General features: G+C 42.9%; 1 protein-coding gene across 2 annotated transcripts; it reads right to left on the bottom strand.

Annotated features, from left to right (window-relative positions):
* Nucleotides 1-808: 808 nt before the first annotated feature.
* Nucleotides 809-4,915, bottom strand: LOC109782446 (uncharacterized). Of its 2 annotated transcripts, XM_073496462.1 has the most exons (8): nt 4,326-4,915; nt 4,146-4,244; nt 3,969-4,048; nt 2,489-2,778; nt 2,137-2,411; nt 1,963-2,046; nt 1,219-1,364; nt 809-1,118 (listed from the first exon to the last, which is right to left on the bottom strand). In XM_073496462.1, the coding sequence occupies exons 2-4, from the start codon at nt 4,206-4,208 to the stop codon at nt 2,547-2,549; spliced, it is 375 nt and encodes a 124-aa protein (XP_073352563.1). In that variant the 5' UTR covers nt 4,209-4,244; nt 4,326-4,915; the 3' UTR covers nt 809-1,118; nt 1,219-1,364; nt 1,963-2,046; nt 2,137-2,411; nt 2,489-2,546. The 2 variants fall into 2 exon arrangements, with proteins under 2 accessions (XP_073352563.1, XP_073352562.1); XM_073496461.1 differs by having other exon boundaries at nt 809-1,364.
* Nucleotides 4,916-18,513: the final 13,598 nt, after the last annotated feature.

The raw sequence follows: 18,513 nt of genomic DNA, 5'->3' as shown, positions 1-18,513 counted from the left end.
AGCACTTCACAAATTTGACACACATAGTACAGAAGTACTGCGCAATGGAAAGCGCATGGAAGGCCCAGACAGTCCGATGGGAACCCCTGCCTTTAAGCAATCCACCGTACGGGCGAAACGGATGCACCCTTACGAAACATCCGACCACAGGCCCGTTGACAAGAAAAACAAACCCTTCACAGGATATAGAACAGTCCTTGACGAACTGCTAGACAAGCCATGTCAGATACATACTACGCCGAGCACCGAACCAACGCATAGCCTTCAGGCATGTTGGCTCACTACAAGAAATACGTCAACTTGCGACCATCACTATTGGTCACTGAATGGTCGTTGTTTTCCATTTGCGACCTTTTTTGACCAAAAAATAGATGGTCAGAAGCTGGCCGTCGTAAACTGAAATTAACGTCCTTCTTCGGTGCTAGGTCATGGAAGGCAATGACCAAAACATAAGGTCGTTGAACCAATGACCTTTTGTTTTGGTCGCTGGCTGTTTGCCCAGGCCACGTCGGATCCGACGTGGCAATCTGACGTGGCAAAATTGCGACCAATTGAAAAGGTCGTTACTTAGAATGAGCCTGGTCCAGTTCGGTGTATATATGGGCCAATCCCATTAAATTTTTTTTCAACCAATTTGTGTCAGCTACATGGACCGAGACCAAGAATTTGGCCTTTTTATTTTCTAGGACACGGCCTTCTACAGTTCATTTCTTTTTAGGGCCTCAAACTTTTTATAGTCCATTTCAATTTTGGGCCTCCATAACAAAGCTATTCCAGTGACAGTGAACAGAGGGAATTCAAACAAGCATTTATCTTAAACAGCCACGGGTGACAATTTTATTTCTTTCAACACAAAAGGATTCCTTAAACAGCCACGGGTACAATAGTAGGTACATTCAACCAAGGGCAATCCAAGCACAAGAAGTACATAGGACTGTAGCTACCATTTCTACCACCAGCAGCAGCCGCCGCCTGAAAGACAAGGAGGTACTACCAAGGAGCTAAACTAACAGCAACCATCCATCATCAATCCATGACACTAGCAATGATCGACAGCGGCGACATTTCAGAGACCCCCTCCCCTTGCTGTTGCTTGGCGTGCCACATGACAAGTCCCCCTACACACATAAAAAATTCAGATGTTCAAAACAGATCAACATGCTGAGCAGTTAGGGAATCATGGAGCAAATGTTAGTGTGGTTCAAGGCGATAGATTACAGGATAAATATTAACGGAAGAAAAATCATTGAACAAATCGTGAGCTAGCTATCACAGTTTAACTAGCTCCAATGAGCTAGAACTCTATGCTTCTTCCGACTTGAACATCCGGGACCTCACGACAAAACATGAATGAAGGCTAGCCTCTGCAAGTTATGAAACAAAACAGTTAGAAACAAAATAAAAGCAAATCTAATAGTATGTTAGACCAAGCAAAATGCAACATTTTTATCATTTAAGCATAGAAGGACAAGGTCAACAACATTTCGATGTTCGAAAAATGAACCAGAATTTCAATGTTTGAACAGCAAAAAAAATAGATACAGGAAATCATATGCGGTTTAAATCAGCCCCTAAGGATAGACACATTGACACCAATACTTGGCAATAAATGTAGAAATTGAACCTCATAAACATGCAATGTCGAATTTGTATCTCAAATAAGTATACATACTTATCAGGTTTAATTAGCACACAGAAGCCAAATGCTAGTAGCTCATGATTAGTACACAAGACAGGATTCAACAAAGTAAACAAGAAGGCGGCTACAGTACAAAACTAAGCTCATCACACAGAATAAAATGAGTTTAAAAGTACGCTCCGCATAAGCATATGAGTTTTTCTGGCACCACTAGATCACACATAGCAACGCCAATGTGAAAAGTTTCAGCATTATTGCCATATTTTTCCTCGGAATCATACTCCACAGAGAATGGTTCAGCCTTAAGTCTGAACTAGCCTTACATGGTGGAGTACAGATTTCCTTCTGTACCAGTGGACGTTGATGGTGTTCCTTTCTTTTTCAGAGGAGGACCCCAGATGCAGTGGCTACATTAACAAGAAGCGTCAGCTTAAGTTGCAACCCGGAATAGAAACACTTGCAAAAATTGGGCACTTGGGGTTTGGCAGGAGTACTACCTTTGTGGAAGTCGCCCATGAAGTTTGATATGAACAAGAGCGCTTCTGTCAGGTTATCTGCAGTATTCCATGCCGAAAAAACATGGCATCGTTAGTACTAATTCAGTAAACCAGAAGAGATGTGCTGAAGTTCATATGATGTAACTGAACATTACGTTGGCCGAAAGATTTATAAGATGGCGATGATGATCCCTAGGTAAGGAGCTGGGAGGTGTAGTTGTTGATGGCACCGGTGACGCAGCGGCCCTTGACGCCCTTCTCGTCCTTGCAGTCCCCTGAGACAACACACAGACCATTATGCTACAGTCAGTTTCAGTCCAACAAAATAGAGTGTTGGTTAATTGCTACGTACTGTCGTAGTAGTAGCTGCAGACGTTGTCGGTGACGTCGATGAAGTGGAGCGGCGCCGACTAGTAGTACCTAAACCTGACCTTGTCGGCCCAGGAGCAGAGGCTACTCAGTTTGCCGGCGGCGCCCGACGACAGCAGCTCGTTCACTGCCTTCGCCGCCGCGTCGCTCAGCCGGCCTTCCAAGGGAGTAGCATGGTGTGTCGTGGTGCCTTCATCTAGAGTCGCAAGTCGGAGTTGTGGGCTGCTGCTTTGCTTCCCCATATAGCACACCAGGTTCTCATAAGATAGCGAACTGAAAACACAAAACATGATTAGGGAGTTGGTACATAAGAAAAGGAATTCATGCACGAATGGCATATACAAAAAAAATCAGGCATCACATATTATTAGAATTGCATATTAGATGGCTGCAGGGTAAGTGTTTCTTCATATAAAATAACTAGAATTAGCACCCAACAGGATCCATTCCATGCGCAAGATCCTTTGTATGTGGTTGCCTTTTTTGTTGCTTTTTCACATATTCTGGCAGTAAAAAAAGCACTTTATTATCTGAATCTAATATTCAACTAGCCCGAACTTGAACAATATATTGGGCGTAGCGTACTAATCAAGGAGAGAATTGGCTTGCACTGACCAAGTCCTGCAGCGTTTTTCAGCATACAGAAATTTCTTTGTGTCCAAAGAAGCCCTAAATCATTTCACTTCTTAATTAATTATTTTTTTGGTGGGAAAAAATAAATATTTTGCAGGGCCACTTCTTAACTCTCGTTTCATGAGATGCACTGACAGTGTCTAAACTTGATGACCATTTTCAGACCTGGACTAAAGTGTATATTTAGTTGGTCTGGAAAAAAAAGACCACACCCAGATTTTGTAGATACAAAGTACCTCTCCACTATGTTGTGAAGTCACAGGTTGGCGTGGTGTGAGAAGTCTGCTATAGCTGCACACGGCACATGAACCTTCAGTTCACTATTTCAGTTCTCAGTGAGGACATGCCTCTAATGCGCTAGACAAAAGATAGGCCGTCGACAAATTTAGCCTGTAATGGCAATCATCACATACTTCTGCAGCCTATTTGGGGAGATAAAAACTCATTTGCGAACTCTCAGTTGTGAGCAGCACACAAAATTGTAGGTGAACTACACATTCGCATGTATAAAGAAGAGGAGCCACTGAATTTTAATCATGAACAGTTAAACAAAATTGTAGGTGAATAGCACACAAAACATTTTATGAAATTTCTCCGGTGAATTAAAATTGTATTCTATATGTAGAAAAAAACCAAGGCATTGCAATCATTCTCAATAAGTACACAAGAATGTATCCCTACAAAAACATCCTAACATGGATCATGGTTGCTGCCTACCATGGTAAATGCTGGACTCTCTCTAATTAATGGTCTAAATCACGACAGGAAGGTTACAATTAGCCTATCGGATGCACGTTCCAGGAGTTTGATGTTGGAAGGTTGTGATTTACCATGAAATCAGAAGGGCTCGACAGATTAGCACGCCGATTTGTCCTGCAGATGGCACCATGGGTTTTCCGCCGGGTCCGTCCTGCAACCAACCCAACCCATCCATCTGAGAAATGCATCAGGGAATGGAATGGAGGGGAAGGGGAGGGAAGAAGAGGAAATCGAGAGAGGGGGCGGACCTTGATGCTGCTTGTACGTTTTTCTGCTGGAGGAAGAAAGAGCTTCACGCGCACAAGATCCATGGCATCCCGGACAGAGCAAGCTCTGCTCCATGACACCTACCAACACAAACGACGCGAGGCGAGAGTCAGAGTGGGAAAGAAGAAGGGGGGGAAGATGAGTTGGGATCATTACCATACCACTGTTGTTCGAGCCCGAGTCGTGCGTCCGCGGTCGGTCCCCGATAGCTAGGGTTTCCGGCGCGAGGAGGGAGCGGATCTGCCCGTGGGCAATGTTGCTCGAGAGGATCTACGGAGAGGGAGAGGAGGGGAGAGGGCGTCAGCGATGGAGTGAAGGCCGGGGCTGGGGAAGACAACGGGTGCCAGCGGCGGCTGGCTCTGCCTTTGGCTTTGGGGATCGAGAGTGGACTTGGGTGGTCACTCGTGGTCGCAGGAAAGATGGAGTAGCCCGGTGAAGCAGCGGCAGCTTGGATCGATTGCTAGGGTGGGGAACGACAAAGCGGCGCACATAGAAGAATGCACACACCGGCGAGCCATCCGGCCGTGGCTGCTTGGCGGCGGTGCATCTATCAACGGTGAGGTTGGGAGGCTCTCTCGATCTGCTGTGGGGGTCACTGGGACAGGAGGGGTTGTGGATGGGAGGAGGGATCTGGATCGGGGAGAGGGAGGAAGAGGGAGGCGGCAGTGCTTTACCTAGGGTTTCTCGGGAAAGAAGGGGATCGAGGGAGGAGGGTGTGCCGCGCGCGTGTGTTTATGAGAGGTTAGTAAGAGACGTTGGATTCGTGGGAGGTGGACGACTCATATCGACTGCGGTGGGATGATCCATGGACTGCGTCCTGATTTGTTAGAAACATTAGCTATCAGAAATAACTCTATTTCTTATTGCTAAAAACAGGGGGTTGTGAAGCAGCTATCAAAAATATTTTGCAAAATGGCATCACTAAATTTTTCACTTTTAATTAGACCATATTTTATGGATGATCACCAATTTGATTGCATTTCTGATCTTTCTAGCTATGAACGGCCATGCCGGCCATTTTGACCGCATTTGAAAAGTGCATAATAATTTCAAAAAAATAAAAAAAAAGTGAAATCATTCGCATTCTGTCATTATATGTGACCTAGTTTCCAGAAAAAATAACAAACTTGGACTTCAGCAATTATTTTTTAAAAAGTGTTCACCACTCGTGTGTGAAGATTCACGACTTTCAAGCCAAATAATTAATCTTATGGCCGCATTCATGGAATAGTTTGTTCAAATGATCTCATATTGTGCATTAGGGTGCATCTTGAAATGAAAAACAATGTTGCATAAGGAAGTTTTCATTTTCTTTCGACGAAAAATTCATTTACCATTTTTCAAGTGCCCAAAATGAGTTATTTTGTGAAGAACCTATCATATATTTGTTTGCAAATTTGGACAAAATCATTTTACTAAAATATTAGGCCATATTTAATGTACAATTGACCAAATGGTTGGGTGTCAAACGATTTTATCCAACTCTCATGAAAAAGACAAATTTCCGTCGATCTAGTTGGAAGCGGGTCAAGTTTGAACTGCAGCTGCCTTATAGTTTGCTCTTTATTTTTTTCAAAAATCATTTCTAGGTACATAAGTATCTATTTAATCAGAGAAACACCAAAAGTTTTCCAAGATTCTACCACTAGCTAGGAACGGTCATGCCCTCCGTTTTGACCGCATTTTGAAATGGGGATAAAAAATTCTAAAAAATCAAAAAATTGGAAAACCTTCGCATTGTGTCATTATATGTGACCAACATACAAGGAAAAATTATAAACTTTTAATATGACAATTCTTCTTAAAAAAGTGTTCTAAAAAATGAGCTATCATGTTTGAAGGTTCATGGCTTTCAAACCAAATGATCAATCTTATGGCCACATTCATGGCATAGTTTGTTCCAATGATCTCATATTGTGCGCAAGGGTGCATCTTGGAATGGCAAACAATGTTGCCTAAGGAAGTTTTCATTTTCTTTGGACGAAACAATCATTTTCCATTTTTCGAGTGCCCAAAATGACGTTTTTTTGTGAAGAACCAACCAAATAATTGTTGCAAAATTGGACCAAACCAATTTTCTAAAATACTAGGACATATTTAATGCATAATTGGCCAAATGGTTGGGTGTCAAAAGCTTTTATCCACTTCTCGTAAAAAAGACAAATTTCTGCCGATTCAGTTGGAAGTGGGTTAAATTTGAACTGCGGCTGCCTCATAGTTTGCTATTTATTTTTCCCAAAAATTATTTCTAGGTACAAAAGTATCTATTTTATTAGAGAAACACCAAAAGTTTTCCAAGATTCAACCACTACCTAGGGACGGTCATGCCCGCCGCTTTGACCGCATTTTGAAACGGGCATGAAAAATTAAAAAACTCAAAAAAGGGAAAACCTTCGGATTCTGTCATTATATGTGGTCAAGTTATCAGGAAAAATAATAAAATTGTAATATGATATTTTTTTAAAAAGTGTTCTCAGAAACGAGCTATCATGTGTGGAGATCAATGGCTTTGAAGCCAGATGATCAATCTTATGGCCACATTCATGGCATAGTTTGTTCAAATTATCTCATATTATGCACAAGGGTGCATATTGGAATGGCAAACGATACTTCCTAAGGAATTTTCATTTTCTTTGGACGAAAAAATCATTTTCCATTTTTCGAGTGCCCAAAATGTGTTTTTTTGTGAAGAACCTACAAAATAATTATTGAAAAATTGGACCAATTTTTTTTCTAAAATACTAGGACATATTTAATGCATAATTGACCAAATGGTTAGGTGTCAAAAGCTTTTCTCCACCTCTCGTGAGAAAGACAAATTTCTGCCGATTTAGTTGGAAGCGGGTCAAATTTGAACTGCGGCTACCTTATAGTTTGCTATTTATTTTTCCAAAAATCATTTCTAGGTACATAAGTATCTATTTAATCAGGGAAACACCAAAAGTTTTCCAAGATTCAACACTAGATAGGAACGGTCATGCCCGCCGTTTTGACCGCATTTCGAAACGGCCATGAAAAAATTCAAAAAAAATCAAAAACTGGAAAACCTTCGCATTGTGTCATTATATGTGGTCAAGTTACCAGGAAAAATATTAAACTTGTAATACTATTATTATTTTTAAAAAGTGTTCTCAGAAACGAGCTATCATGTGTGGAGATCAATGGCTTTCAAGCGAGATGATCAATCTTATGGCCACATTCATGGCATAGTTTGTTCAAATGATCTCATATTGTGCACAAGGGTGCATATTCGAATGACAAACAATGTTGCCTAAGAAAGTTTTCATTTTCTTTGGAGGAAAAAATCATTTTCCATTTTTCGAGTGCCCAAAATGAGTTTTTTTTGTGAAGAACCTACCAAATACGACAACGTTCATGGCATAGTTTGTTCAAATTATATCATATTTTGCACGAGGATTCTTCTTGGAATGGCAAACAATGTTGTTGAAGGGGGTTTCTATTTTCTTTGCACAAAAATGTCACTTTCTATTTTCAAATTGTTTAAAATCTTGATTTGGTGTGTCAAGAACATATCAAAATATTGTTTAACCTATTTTTCAAATGCTTGGATTGATTTTTTAAAATAAGTGGTCAACTTTGAATATCTTGTTCGAGTACAAGTTCAACATTTTTGACGCCACTCCATTTTTAAAATATATACAACATTTTTTAAATTGTGATGAACCAAAATTTTGCCGCATTTTGAAATTGGGACAATTTTTTATAATTTTTCATATACAAGAGAAACATTTTCTCTCTTCTCATCATTTTTAGTACATGGTCACTATTTTTATACACATTTTGACATTTTTAAATGCTTGATTAAATTTTCAAATACAAGATTTTTTAATACATCATCTACATTTTTAATATTTTTTCAAATGCTTTATTAAAAAAATTGAAATACTAGTTTTTTCAATACATGGTCAATTTTTTTAAATACATCTTACCATTTTCAAATGCTTGATTAAAATTTAAAATCCCTTTATACTATTATTTTGAGTAATACACCCTTTATTTTATGGAGTCAAAGTCATGCCAAGCCCGTGTTTTCCACTATATGCATGTTATATAGGCCTATTGGCGGTTGGCCCACTTGGCATAAGAAAAAAAGGCCTTGTCCAACAGAGGCCCAAGCCCAGCAAGGCTTCATAATAATAGATGTTGGTTCGCTTCCATATCATAGAGAGCGCGGTGGCCTATTGGTTCGGTACTAGGGAGAGGCGCGGTGAGGTCGCGAGTTCGACTTCCCGTAGGCCGTATTTTTGTTGGATTTCTGCATTATGATGGCCCTCAATGGGGTGGGTTCGCTTGTCAAGCGGGTCCCGTGCGTCAATTTCATGGGGCCTACGTGTCAGGTCGGCAATGGGTCCCATACCATTGGACAGATGGTGTATGTGTGGGAACCTGTTAGTGCTAGGTTTAAGTTGACATGTAGGCGAAAATTGACACATGGACGTGACACATAGACGAAACTGCTGAGGTGGCCGCCCCGTCATTTTAAGGCATGGAATATTAGCTATTATGACCATCTATATTGGTCGTGATCAGCTAGAAATAGGGCAGCAGACCAGGGTTGTTTGCTTTACGACCATTTCGTGTAAGGAAATTGCGACCTTTCTGACCAAAATGGTCGTTATAATTTAGGGTTTGGAGCCCCCCGGACAGCTTTTGACCAATTGGTCTCACATGGTCGTAGATTTATGACCAATTCTTCCAGGTCCACTGACAGATGGTCACAAGTTGACATATTTCTTGTAGTGGGTACGCCGGCAAGTGGCTAAGAGCGGTGAGGCTATCCTCACCAATACTACCCCAGAGAAGCACTCTTCGGACGATGACGATCTCAACGTCTTTACGGTCTTTGAGACTTTTTCTTCAAATAATCGGCGCAAAAGGGCGCTCCGCGACCTCGCCGAAGTCAACTAAGTAACCACAATAAACCCTTGGAGCGACACGGCTATAACCTTCGCCGTCGCCGACGAACCAAAGGCCCGATTAGTCCGAGCATCAGCCCACTACTAGGGAAAAGCCTAGCAGTAGCACGGGTTTTAGGCCTACCAGTAGCGCGGGTGGCAGCGCTACTATTACGGTGCTACAGCTAAAGGTTAGCAGTAGCATGGGCTACTTCTATATCCACTTAGTAGTAGAGCTTCCTGGAAAGGGCGCTACTGGTAATTACTAGTAGCGCTTCACGCAACCTGCGCTACTACTATTATTCCGTATTATATTTCTTTTTTATTTCATGTTGTATTCATACACCATTATACAAGTTTTCATACAGCAGCAATTTAGAGATTGTTTTTACATCATAATGAGTTATTACATCACTGGGTGAAAGAACCGTGGACTAGTTTCAAGTGGATGGACATCCACTTGAAACTAATCCGCGGTTCTTTCACCCAATGATATAATAAATATCATCATCATCATATCATTAACAACTTATCATCATAATACATCATTGTCATATAAGACCTCCTCATGATCATCGTTTTCACCAATGAGACATCACATAGCAAGTTGGTCACTAGTCATAATCACAACTCCTCCTCCTCCTCATCAACTCTAACACATTGTTCCACATCATAAACATTGTACCTAGGACCTACTATTCTCTCATAGGACCTACTACCTTCTCTTAGCTAAAATAGCATAAAACAAGATAGGCCCTGATTCTCCATTATGGAGAATGGAGATTATCCTGTCTCCAATTCTTGCCCTTCGCACAATGTTGCTTCCAAGTAGCTCCCTACGACTGACCATACATTTTTTCCATTCTTTGATTATCATGTCTTCACTGGTTTTAGAAATCCGATATGGACATGTGCGATTCGTAGGATGACCTGGCCATATCTTCAAAATATCAAGGCGACCATTCTGAAACATCAGATGAGGCATACAATCCTTCGGGATTTTCTGTTGAAAAACATAGTAATAACTTCGTAGTTAGCAATGTAGTTCAGTTTTAGAAGAATTTATCCAAAAGATGCACATATGTCATAATAGTAAAAAATCTTACCATGGCATCTCCATGGATGTTACCGTAGTTCAACACGTGCACTAGGGGCACGTATTGACCATAATGTGGAGGCGTTTGATAATAGATATTGTAATTCTCAACATCAGTACAAAATTCGATCAGATGATTTTCTCCTGATAAGTTAATTCTGAGCCATTGGTGTAGTAGGTTCTGTCTACCATCTTCCGCACATTGTTTGATGAATGAAAATAAGCTGTCAACTATTTTGAAATAAACAATATAAATTATTTAATAACTATGTTTGAGAAACTCACATAGCGGTAGAATTGGAAGCGTATCAACAAGAACCAAAATGTCCATATTGTCTTGGTCGATGTCAGGATCACCAAGATCCATGGTGATAAGCATACCTTCATAAAAACCATACACCTTGCAAAGTGCTTCCCAATTTGTGCAACCAAAATGGGTTACGCTCTCAGAATTGTACAAATTTACTTCAGAATCCATACCATGATGGGTCCTTTGGTGAATTTTCTTGGTTTCCATACGTTCATGGTCTTCAAAATCCATCCTCTCCGAGACATAGCGTCTTGCATAGCACGGGATAAGCTAGTCGAATTGTAAAAGATGAAAATTACACGTTGAAATAGTTGAAGTTGTGCTTAATTACGAAAAAACACTTGTCGTCATTGCGTACCGTTTCAACATTGAAGGTCTCCTGGAGCTTAATGTTGAAGAGCCGATCTTCGTCCAAGTGAGGCATGTCGCACAGACCTCGTTCGTCGTTGCACCAGTCGCACTCCCCCGGGAGACTTTTGTCGTCCGATGATGACATTTCCTATGTTCATAATTCAAAGATTAAACTTGTACAATTAAATATATGTACTACAAAAACTAAATTAGATCATTATTATTCATCACGGGTGGACTATCGGTCAGCCGAGTCTTTTATTGAAAACTGTCAGCTCACGTGGTGTATATATTCGACCGATGGTGATGGTCGCTCCTGCCTTCGTCCCTTAGTGCATTACACCAAAATGTCTAGCACACAGGGACGAAGGAGAAGCGACCCCCACGACAACAGTCGGGATTCTTCATCCTCTCATATATGGTGGAGACTCTCCCTCACTGATTCTTCTCTTACATTTGCGACCGTCAGTGATGGTCGTTACTCCTCCTTCCCCTAGTGCATAACAATGGTCTAGCACAAGGAGAAGAAGGAGAAACGACGCCCATGACAACAGTCGGGATTCTTCGTTCTCTCGTATATGGTGGAGCCTCGACAGACTTAAAGTCAATTGAAATGTCGTTTAATTATCTTTCTAGAAAATCCAGGCCACTCTACATTTCCTACATATTCTAGCACAAGTCAGCACAAGTCATGCCAAAATTAACGGAAAAATCCGGCATGACCTTTGCTAAAAAAGGACATATCGAGCGCCTGAAATTTGCCGGAACAGAAATTAATCAACACTGCGGCAAAACATAGGCCACTCGGAGGTGTAACCTGCAAGCATGACCGGCCACTAGGGCAAGCACATATCCTATTTGAGCAACACAAGATATACATGTTTTTATCTACATCATATGAGCATTCAAACTTGATGGTCATTGCATTTCAATGGTTGAAAATACGAACAAAAACATTTCAAAATATCTTATAGGACTCATATTGACATGGAGATTTGGCTGGTGTCACTTCGAGGTCGGAGGTGGTCGGTGACGGGGACGACGGTGGGGATGATGGAGGGACTCCTTGATTTCTGCAAAAACAAAAACCATATAAGCTATCAACTAATCAAATGCATACGCCTTGCATAGTGGGGTCCAATTTGAGCATTCAAAATAGGAGTACTTCTCCAATTTGAGCATTCATAAGCAAAACCAAATCATAAAATAAATAAGTATTCAAAGTAGCATGCATTCAATAAGCAAAACTAAATCATCTCTTGCGTTCATACATCGTCGAATATTATCACTAATACATCTCGAATAGTATCATACATATAACATCACTAATACAACTAAAACCCTAGCGAACGACGGGTATAGGTGCGGGCGGTGGACACCCAAAGAGAAGGAACCATCACAGGATCATAGCTCCAGTGAGGTCCCTGAAGAACCTGCCAGGTATTGGAGAACCTGCCCTCCAACCCAACCATGTAGCGATGGACGTGCTCGTCCTCCTAGCTGACACGGTGACGTACCACCTCTGCGGGGGACGAAAGCCTCCGCACCGTCACTGGCTCACGCGACCGCCACCAAAGAAGGTTCGGGTCATCGATGGGCTGGCTCCTCACCAAGTTGTGCCCCCCGGTAGGTAGCACCTCCAAGTACCAGCCCGGCAGAGCCCAGTACCGGACATGGCCCCCCTTATCAAGCAGGTGTCCTCCATCGAGTCGATGCTGAGGATGCGGGATAGGCATCGTTGACGTCGATGCGTGAATAATTGCTTTAACTAAAAAAATAACAACAAATGTGACATGTTCACTTCAAAACGAATCAACCTAGAATACTGTTAAATACACCTAAAAATAAACTAGTTCTATTAATTTTCTTACTAAAAATAAACTAGTTCTATAGTAAAATTTTAATTAGATCATCAAGTCTCATATACCTAAATTTTCTTACTAAAAATAAACTAGTTCTATTAATTCAACTAAACGCTTACTATAAATAAAAATAAACTAGTTCTTACTAAAAATAAACTAGTTCAACTAGTTCTAGTAATTTTCTTACTAAAAATAAACTAGTTATATTAATCCAACTAGTTCTTACTAACAGTAAACTAGTTCAACTAGTTCTATTAATTTTCTTACTAATTCTATTAAACACTTACTAAAAATAGTATAAAAATTATATTGAATTTTTTCTCTAAACTAAACACTACTACCCTAATTAACATCTTGTTAAACCCTACTGCCCTAACCCTACTACCCTTGTTCTTAAGAATCTACAAGTACTAACTAATTAGATGAACCCTACCCAGGTACTTAAGCATCTACAACTACTTAAGCACCCATTGATGAACCCTAGGAATTTGTCCTAAAAACTAATTAAGTATCTACAACTACTGCCCTAATTAACATCTGGTTTACAATTAAGCATCTACAACTACTTCCCTAATTAACATCTAGATTACAGGTAAGCATCTACAACTACTGCCCTAATTAGCATCTAATTTGATGAACCCTAACTAATTTGATGAACTCTAAAATTTGATGAACCCTAGCTAGGCAAAGGTAGGGGAGGAGGAGGAGGTGTGGGCGTGCTCACCTCGGGCGCCACGGGAGAGCGCGCGGTGGCCGAGGGCGATGCAGGACGACGACGGCGGCGACAACTACTACTAGGGAAAACCTTATACACAGAATCTTAGCAGTAGCGCGGCACAAAAAGAAGTGCTACTGCTAATTAGCAGTAGCGCGGTCAAGAAAAACCCGCTACTGATGCAAATTTAGCAGTAGCGCATGAGGGCTAAACCGTGCTGCTACAAAAATCAACTGACAGTAACCAACAACCTAGGTTTAGCAGCAACGCGGGCTAACGGTGCGTGCTACTGCTACATCAATAGTAGTAGTGCGCTTTTTGCTCACGTCGCTGCTGCTAATTTTGAAATTGTCCACACGGTTGGCCCCGTATAGCAGTAGCGCATGTGAGGGAAAGCGCGCTGCTGCTACGCTCTTATCAGTAGAGCGTTTTCGCTCCTGCGCTACTGCTAAGTTGCAGCACCCAACCACCTTTTTTCACCCACCCATCCTCCCCTCCCCATCTCCTCTCCTCCCTTTCCCCTACCTCCCATCCTTCCTCTCTCACTCTTCTTCTCCTCAATACTTCTCCCCACATTACTCTCCCTCTTCTACCTACCTTTCTCTCTCTTCATTACTCCTAGCTAACTACACCACCTCCATTAATGCATCTCCTTTCTCTTTTTCCTTCCCCCTCCACTAGTTGAAGTTGTCTCCTCCCAAATTAGCTAGCTAGGTAGATGTAGCATTTAGTTAAGTGACCTCTTTGCCCCCTAACTAGATCTATCTTTGTGAAGAAGAGCTTTGTGCACTTTTGATCTCCCTACATCATCATCTCCACCGTGTGCTCGATCTCGAGATAGAGGTGATTAAAATTTCATGCTTTTGCAAAATGGAAATATGTGTGTGTGTGTGTGATATGATAATTGGGCAATATGATGGAAATTGTGTGTGTGGCATGAGTTGATGCCAAATTGTGCTTTTGAGTTGCCTATGTTTTGCCGAAATGTCGATTTATTTCCGTTTCGGTGAATTCCGGGCAAACTCTAGATCTATATGTCCTATTTTTAGGGAAGGTCATGCCAAATTTTTGTATGACTTTGACGCATGCACACATTTTTATCATCAATTTGTTTATTATTACCGTGCAGACATTCATGATGGTCAGTGGAACGATGCTGGACAGGTGGTCGCGGTCGGCGGTGCAGGACATGAAAGAAAATTACAGGACAGAGGTTTTATGTCTGTGTCGAAAATGCAAAGGAATAGTTTGGCTCGACCCCTATGACGATGGTCGTGTCGAAGCGCACCTGCTCATGACTGGTTTCATGGATGGCTATACTCGGTGGATAATTGAACATGAGGATGACAATGTTGAGGATGCTGACGGGGCAGGCAATGACGACACGGGGCAAGACGAAGAGATGATCGATAATGGTGGCGGGGAAGAGGCCGGACATGGCGGCAGAGAAGGGGCGGGACATGGCGGAGGAGAAGGGGCCGGACATGGCAGCGGAGAGAACGTGGACTCCACGCAGCAGAGTTCATCGGTATTAAGTTCAATCGTGCGGGACCCTCATGTTCAAGCACTGCTTCCCAAGGAGACGAGTACTGAGAGAGCTTCTTCTAGAGAGGAGGCTAAGCTGGAGCAACTGGTGGTAGACTCGAAGAATCCATTGTATGATGGTTGCAATCCTGAGGTGACCCGCTTGAGTTTCACGCTCCAACTCCTGAAGACGAAAGCTAAAAACAAATGGACCGACACTAGCCTCGATGAGCATCTCAAGTACCTAAAGGATGTTCTTCCTGCGGGGAATCTATGTCCTACTAGTGTTGATGAGGCCAAGAAAAATCGTGTGCCCTCTTGATCTGCCACACGTTAGATACCATGCATTCATCAACGATTGCATAATTTATCAGAAGGAGCACGCGGAAAAAACAAGCTGTCCGGTGTGCAATGCTTCTCGATATGAGAAGGCCGGGAAAAAATGTCCCCAGAAAGTTGTATGGTACTTACCGATAACTCCCCGTCTCCAGCGGTACTTCGTAGATCCCAAGGAAGCAAAGCTAATGCGCTGGCATGCGGAGAGGAAGAAGCCCGATGATGGAGATGATCCGAAGCTGAGACACATCAAGGATGGAAACCAGTGGAGAGCATTGAACAGCTTCTATTGGTATTTCGAATGTGATGCAAGGAACAACGTGCTCGGCGCGTGTACCGATGGCATGAATCCGTTTGGCAACCAGAACACCAACCATAGCACATGGCCCGTGTTTGTATGGATGTACAACCTCCCCCTGGTTGTGCATGAAGTCGAAGTACATTCACATCAGCGTGCTTATTCAAGGGCCGAAACAACCAGGAAATAATATCAATTTATATCTGGGGCTACTTCTAGAGGAGTTAGACACGTTATGGAAAACACCGGCCAAGACATGGGACACCAGCAAAGGCGAGTATTTCTACATGAGAGCCGCGCTGATCACGATGGTGCACGACTGAATGAGCTTGAGATGTACTTCCCGCCCACGTACTTTGACGTGATGGTGCATCTGTGTGTCCATCATAATAGACCTGGGGCCGTCATTCCTGCACAACATGATTTGTTTGAGAGGATGAATGGGATCATCAAAGGATTCGTTCGTAACATGTCCCGTCCGGATGGAAGCATCGTCCAGGGCTATCTGACACAGGAGTGCATCTCTTTCTGCGAGAATTTTCTATATGGCGCAGACCAGCCGCCTGGTGTTAGTGTTGGTTTGCCCGTTAACAAGCACGATGGGAGGGTCGAAGGAGAAGGTCACTCCAATGGTCGCGGGGAACTGCACGTGGCATACTCAGATCGACGCAACGACTTTGACAAAGCAAACTTGGTAGTGCTACAACACCTAGATGAGGTAGATCCTTTCGTGGCACTGCACAAAGAAGTTATCGCAAAGAAGTGTCGTGACCGGGGGGTATGCAGGACGGACGCCGAAGTTACTAGAGAGCACAACTCCAGTTTCCTGCATTGGTTCAAAGAGCATATTATCGCTAATCCCCCGGAGGAGGGCTCTAAGCACGGATTGCTCATATACGCCTTAGCACATGGCCCCTCGCCCAACCTCGTAACCTATCAGGCATACGATATCAACAGATAGACGTTCTACACGGAGGCCAAAGATATGGACATTGATGATCAGAACTCAGGGGTGACGATGGAATGCATGACCGGCGGCGACAACGGCGCAACTGAAAGATTTTATGGAAGGGTCGAGGAGATTTGGGAGCTTGACTACTCTGGAGTGCACAACACGATGATGTTCCATGTCAGATGGGCTACGAATGTCGAAAGAGAAAACCGGAATTTCACTACCATGACTATACCCGACACCAAGAGTGCTACCGTGAACGCTATCGCAAAAAACGAGCCATGGGTACATGCTAAGCACGTGACACAATGCTTCTTCATAACCGACCCGCGCAATCCCCGCCGTGTTGTCGCGAGGAGAGGCAAAAGGAACATCATTGGAATAGATGGAGTCGCCAACGAGGAAGACTACGATCAGTACGGCAACCCAATGAGGGAAGATGACGATGATGATGAAGTATACGTCAAAAGAAGAATCAATACTACATTACCTAAGAAAAATCGTACTCCATGGAAAAGGCAAAGTCACAATGAGGGGCTCAATTATTCTTCAACGAACAAGAAGGGAAAGAAGCTGACTCAAAAACAAAAACGTCAACGCTGAGGAACCGTATGTTATCGGTCAAATGATGTAATTTATATGTTCCTATTTTGTATACATATTTAACCGTCAAATGATGCAATATATACCGCCTTCCCTTTGTTCACTGCTCTCGGAAAAAAGTGAGAGAAAATAAAGCAAAAGAAAATAGAAGGAAACAAACAGGAAAACTGTTATATAGGTACTGGTTATAGCATCAGCGCTTTTGTGAGAAAAGAGCTACAGCTAGTCAAGATAGCAGTAGCGGTTTCTACACGAAACCGCTGTAGCTACCTGGAGTAGCTATAGCGCGTTTTTCCTAAACGCGCTACTGCTATGCCCACTTAACCCCCAAAATCCCCACGCCTCCCTTCAACCCGCCTCTTTTCCCCCAAATCCCCACACTCTCTCCCCGTCGCGCCGCCGGAGCCCTACCCTCGCCGCGCCTCTACGCTCGCCCCCGAGGCCGACCCCGACCGACCCCGGCGCCGGCTCTGGCCCCGGCCCCCGACCCCGACCTCGACTGAACCCGACCCCGGCCCCGACCCTGACCCCGGACCCGGCGCTCGACCCCGACCCCTCCCAACCTCGGCCGTCGTCGGGCCTGCACCCTCTGTAAGCCCCCACCGCTCCTCCTCTCTCTGGTAGCTAGGTTTTTTGGTTAATACTTAGGTTTTAGTTAGGGAAGATGGTTAATTAGGTTATATATTTATTTATGAATTTAGCTAGGTTTTTTCTTCAAGTCCTATATTTTTCTTCCTTTTATATGCAAATTTGAAGTGGACATGTGATATGTGGACATGTGATGTTTTGGCCATGTCATATTTGGAATTTGGACATGTCATTTGGACATGATGATTATGTGTAGGGTAAATGATCCGAGTGGCCTATGTTACGCCGGAATGTTGATTCATTTCCGTTCCGGTGAATTTCAGCCGCTCGATATGTCCATTTTTTAGCAAAGGTCACGCGGAAACTTTCCGTGAATTTTGGCATGATTTGTGCTAGATAGTAGGCATATCGAGTGCTGGGAGTTGCTGGGAAATGACATACCGGCAAACATAGATTTCTTTTTTATGTCATTTCTCATTTTTTTCATAGTTTTAGAATTAAATGAGGAGACTTAATCATTGGAAACATGTCGAACAACGAAGAAACTGGGCTTTCTGACCAAGATGCAGACGAGATGGATTATGAGGGTCAACAAGAGTACCTCGACTATTTGACTGCTAAGCAATTGCATAGTCAACGTTTGCAGGTCGGCCTCGATGATGGTACTGACGCCGACATCGACACCGACGGCGCCGGCACCGATGGCGGCACCGTGACCGGCGGGGAAGGTACCGGCGGGGAAGATACCGGCGGGGAAGGTACCGGTGCCGATGCCGCTACCGAAAAGAAGAAGCAGAA

The sequence above is a fragment of the Aegilops tauschii genome, chromosome 4 (genome assembly GCF_002575655.3).
Source record: "Aegilops tauschii subsp. strangulata cultivar AL8/78 chromosome 4, Aet v6.0, whole genome shotgun sequence".
Classification (NCBI taxonomy): domain Eukaryota; kingdom Viridiplantae; phylum Streptophyta; class Magnoliopsida; order Poales; family Poaceae; genus Aegilops; species Aegilops tauschii.
Note: the sequence above shows the minus strand (reverse complement) of the source record. Positions and strands in the feature narration are given on the sequence as shown.